The 3988-nt window shown below is 35.8% G+C and overlaps 1 protein-coding gene across 1 annotated transcript; it reads right to left on the reverse strand.

Annotated features, from left to right (window-relative positions):
- Window positions 1–870: 870 nt before the first annotated feature.
- On the reverse strand, window positions 871–2725 carry LOC105113312 (uncharacterized). Its single transcript, XM_011009446.1, has one exon. It carries the CDS (start codon window positions 2604–2606, stop codon window positions 1035–1037), a length of 1572 nt encoding a protein of 523 aa, XP_011007748.1. The 5' UTR covers window positions 2607–2725; the 3' UTR covers window positions 871–1034.
- Between the last annotated feature and the right edge of the window lie 1263 nt (window positions 2726–3988).

The raw sequence follows: 3988 nt of genomic DNA on the forward strand, positions 1-3988 counted from the left end.
ATGAATAACTCCTGGTATAAGGAAGACTTCATTGAAATTTCAATAAAAATTTTGTTGGATTAAAAAAAATCATGAAATCTCAAGTTACCTGTTGTGTGGTGTTCCATAAATTAAGACTATTACAATAAATAATACAATTCTTTCACTCATAATATAAAAATAAAAAAAACCTACAAAAAATTTTATCTGAAATATTATTTAGAATAACACGATAACTAAAATTCTAAGTTTATCTTGAAATAAACTTAATGATAATTGATGATATTTTATTGTTTTAGACCAAGTTTTTAATAATTTATAAAATTAGGGTTTATTTATTGTTGCAAATCTGTCATAGTAGGTTGATAAAAATATTACCAAATCATAAGAAATAAAGATAAAAAAATATATAGTTTATTTTAATTAAAATATATTAGGGATGTTAGTATATCTTTTTATACAATTAATTGTTTATTTAAAATTTTAAAAACTAGATATAATTTTTAGTAATTATAATATTATGTTACGGTTTTCTAAACTAACCAATGAACACTCAAAACATCATTTAAAAAAGTATCGTTGTAATGTTGTGCTCCCATGAGAGAGTACGATAGGAATAGATAAAGTAAACTCAAAACATATCAACTGAAATTTTGAAAAAATATCCAGAATAACCCAAGACTGAGCAAGATAAAATTTATTTAGCTTTGTTTTATTTTTTTTAAATGATAATAGCTTTATCAGTCATTCTTGCAAAAACATGACTTAATTATGAACTTTGTTTCCATTGCGTTTTATTTCCGTAAAGAAAAGCGATGATGGCTTTGCACAAATAAACAAACGAGAAAAAGCAAAGGAGGAAAAGCAAGTACACAGATGACGTGCGTTCATATGATAAAACGAATTCATTTATTTATTTACTGAGGACGGGCAGATAAATATTTTACACGAACCCATCAAAAAAAAGAAAAAATAGGCCAACAAGATAAGCAAAGTCGTAATACGACAAAAAAAAAAAAAAAAGCACTTGCGAAACCATGAATTAATTCAGGTCGCTAAAGAAAGGAAGTGCCAGCAAGTCCATGATGCAAGAGATTGTGAGCAATGTGATCCCTGGCCTGTATTCCACCGGCAGATCTAAGACTATTCTCAGGGATCATATCATCATCGAAAATATCAAACTTCAGCTCTGGACCCATCTCTTCATTTCTCATCTCACAGATGTTATGCAGCACACAACAAGCCCCGAGGACCACTGGCAAGTCCTGGAGCTTAACTTCAGTTCTCTTCTGCAAGCATGACCACCTCCCTTTCAGTCTACCAAATGCCTCTTTAGAAACCCTTTGAATCTCCCCAATCTTCTCATTGAAAGCGTGCTGTGTCCAAGTCAAGTTTTGGTGCGTGTAAGGCACCAGAACCCAATCCATTAAAGGGTGCCCAGAATTCCCAACAATCCAAACATTCTTCAAAGCCCCTCTATTAGCCCTCTTAAACAAAGCAGACTCCTCTAACACTCTATCATCAGGCATTGAACCAGGGTAACCAATGCAAACATCAGTGAACACACCATTAGGGCTCACAACTCCCTGAACTGTCATTGAATAAGATGTCTTCTGATTCCTCTCCGTATGCCTCTTGTTGTAATAAGCTGCCACATTAATTTTGGGAGCAATTATTGGCACATGAGTAGTGTACATTGATCCACCAACATTGGGTATCCCAGACATTGATTCAAACTCTCCCTTGATCATCTTCAATTTATCCTCATTGGGCCACTGAAGGAATTTAGGCATTAAAACATTCCTTATGGCGGAACAAACTTCAAGAACCAGCTTATGACAAGTAGAGATCCCCAATCCAAACCGCTTTGACACAAGCCTCAAAGGTTCACCGGTAGCAAGCCTCCAGATACAAACAGCAACGCGTTGGCGAACCGGAATGGCATCGCGCAACATTGTGTTTTTCTTGGTCACAACAGAATCCAACTCCACGCATATCATATCAAACGTGGCCTTGCTCATCCGAAACGCTTTCCGGAACTCCTCCTCCGGAAAATCGGGGTGGTTACATTTCTCCCACCAATCTTTTGACCTGTCCTTCACCCATAAACGCCGCTGCTGACCTGACCCTCCTCCGGACCCACTTTGCTCACTTGAAGCTTGAGCAGTTTCAGTAACGGCAACGGCAACAGCCGCAGCCGTCAACGAAGCACAACGGCCATGTCGTTTAGTTCCTGAACTATCCATTTCGTCTAAATCAGAAAAATGGGTCTGAAGATGGGAGCGATAGTCATTCATTGCTTCAAGTTTTCGCTTATGATTCCGATCGAAAGCCGCCTTATCGTGTTGAGACTCGATAGCCCACTGTTGGTGTTCTTGTTTTTCCTCCTCATCCAATAAAATAAGAGAAGTGAGTATATCGCTCATTAATGAGTTATTATTACTCTTGGCTTTCCTCAATCCGCCAAGCTTATCTTCATCATCTTCACCATCCTTTCTTCCCCTCTTTAAATTAGCGTTGATGTTATCGTTGCTAGTCAAGCTGTTGTTATCCATATCCTGGAAAAGACTACTGTATAAATGTGAAATCTCTTCTTGATTAAGAAATGGGAAAGGAGAGATTTCCATTACAAGTAGTACAGTACAGAGAGATTTGAATGCGAGAAGAAAAAACTTTAGTGTTTGATAAAATGCTTCACTGAGAGAAAAGTAAACTCAGGCGTTGATTTCATATTGAATTAGAGCAAAGGATTATAATTTATATATACGTAGCAGCGGGTGGACGGTGAGCGTGTATGCGAGTGTGAACGCGATGTAGGGATGCTTCTGACTGTGACTTGACTTTTGGAGTTATTTGATGTTGTTGATTAAGTTTTTACGCGGTTGGAGGGCAGGGCATGATGACAGGGCGTGTTTTTCGTGTGCGATGGTAGATTTAGAATTTTCTTGGATTCTAAAGAACAAGAAAACAAAACGTTGGGAAATAACATGGTTTGTGGAAGTTTCATATGCGATGCGAGAGAAGCTAGAGCGTAAGGGGTCTTTAAGTCTTTGCGCCAGGAAATCAAGAGCATAAATTCAGTAACCCAAACAAGATGTTCAAACAAGGACATTCATCTCCGAATCGATAAACTAATCACCCCCAAAAAATTATACCTATTAATAAGTTATAAAAAATTTAACCATAAATAATTTTTTAACTATCCCATCAAATAAGTAAAAAATTCATTAAACTATAAAACGTTATCCTGCCATAATGTTATGTGCTTCCAATACCAATAAAAAATAACTCATCCAATGGTATTTAACATAAAAAAAACCGTCAAATAAAATGTGTCCCAAGCCAAAATATCACAACTATCGCCTCGTTCCGGACCATCACAAGAAAAACTATAACCAAAATCCTTTTTATCTAGCATTAACTTAGAACCATGCACATCTAAAGCACCTTTTACTAAGATCAATATAGTTGTATGTAAATCTAGAGCAATAGCATGATGAACCAAGAAGTCTTCAGGCCCTATTATTAAAAATAGTGAATTACTATTTTCATTAATAACATTTAACCAGTCGGACGAACCATATAACCAAGAGAAACCATGAACCAGAACAGAAGAGCTTGCCCCACCCATGAGTAAATATTTCATGGTAGCCTCATTAGACCGTATATCTTTCTTGGTATATTCTGATAATAGGCATGAGCATAAACTGAAACATTCTGGAGCTACAAAGATAATTATTAAATCGTTAGCACCGCATAAAAACATTCCTCCTAGAGTAGTTGTTAATACGAAAAAGAGAAACTCTATTATAACCATTTCTGTACATTCAATGTACTCTACAGATAGAGGAATACATATAGTTGAACATAGTAAAATAAAAAATTGAAAGATTTCATTGAAATTGTTCATTTGGAAATTTCCCGAAAAGCTAATCATAGGTTCTTCTCTCCATCGGAACAATAGGGTCGTTATACTCATTACTAAACTTGTTGAAGAGATGAAATATAA

This window comes from Populus euphratica, unplaced genomic scaffold (assembly GCF_000495115.2).
Source record: "Populus euphratica unplaced genomic scaffold, PopEup_1.0 scaffold410.1, whole genome shotgun sequence".
Taxonomy (NCBI): Eukaryota; Viridiplantae; Streptophyta; class Magnoliopsida; order Malpighiales; family Salicaceae; genus Populus; species Populus euphratica.

Excerpts from the sequence above, each read along its gene's own strand:
- LOC105113312 (XM_011009446.1), bottom strand. The coding sequence starts at position 2,606 with ATGGAAATCTCTCCTTTCCCATTTCTTAATCAAGAAGAGATTTCACAT.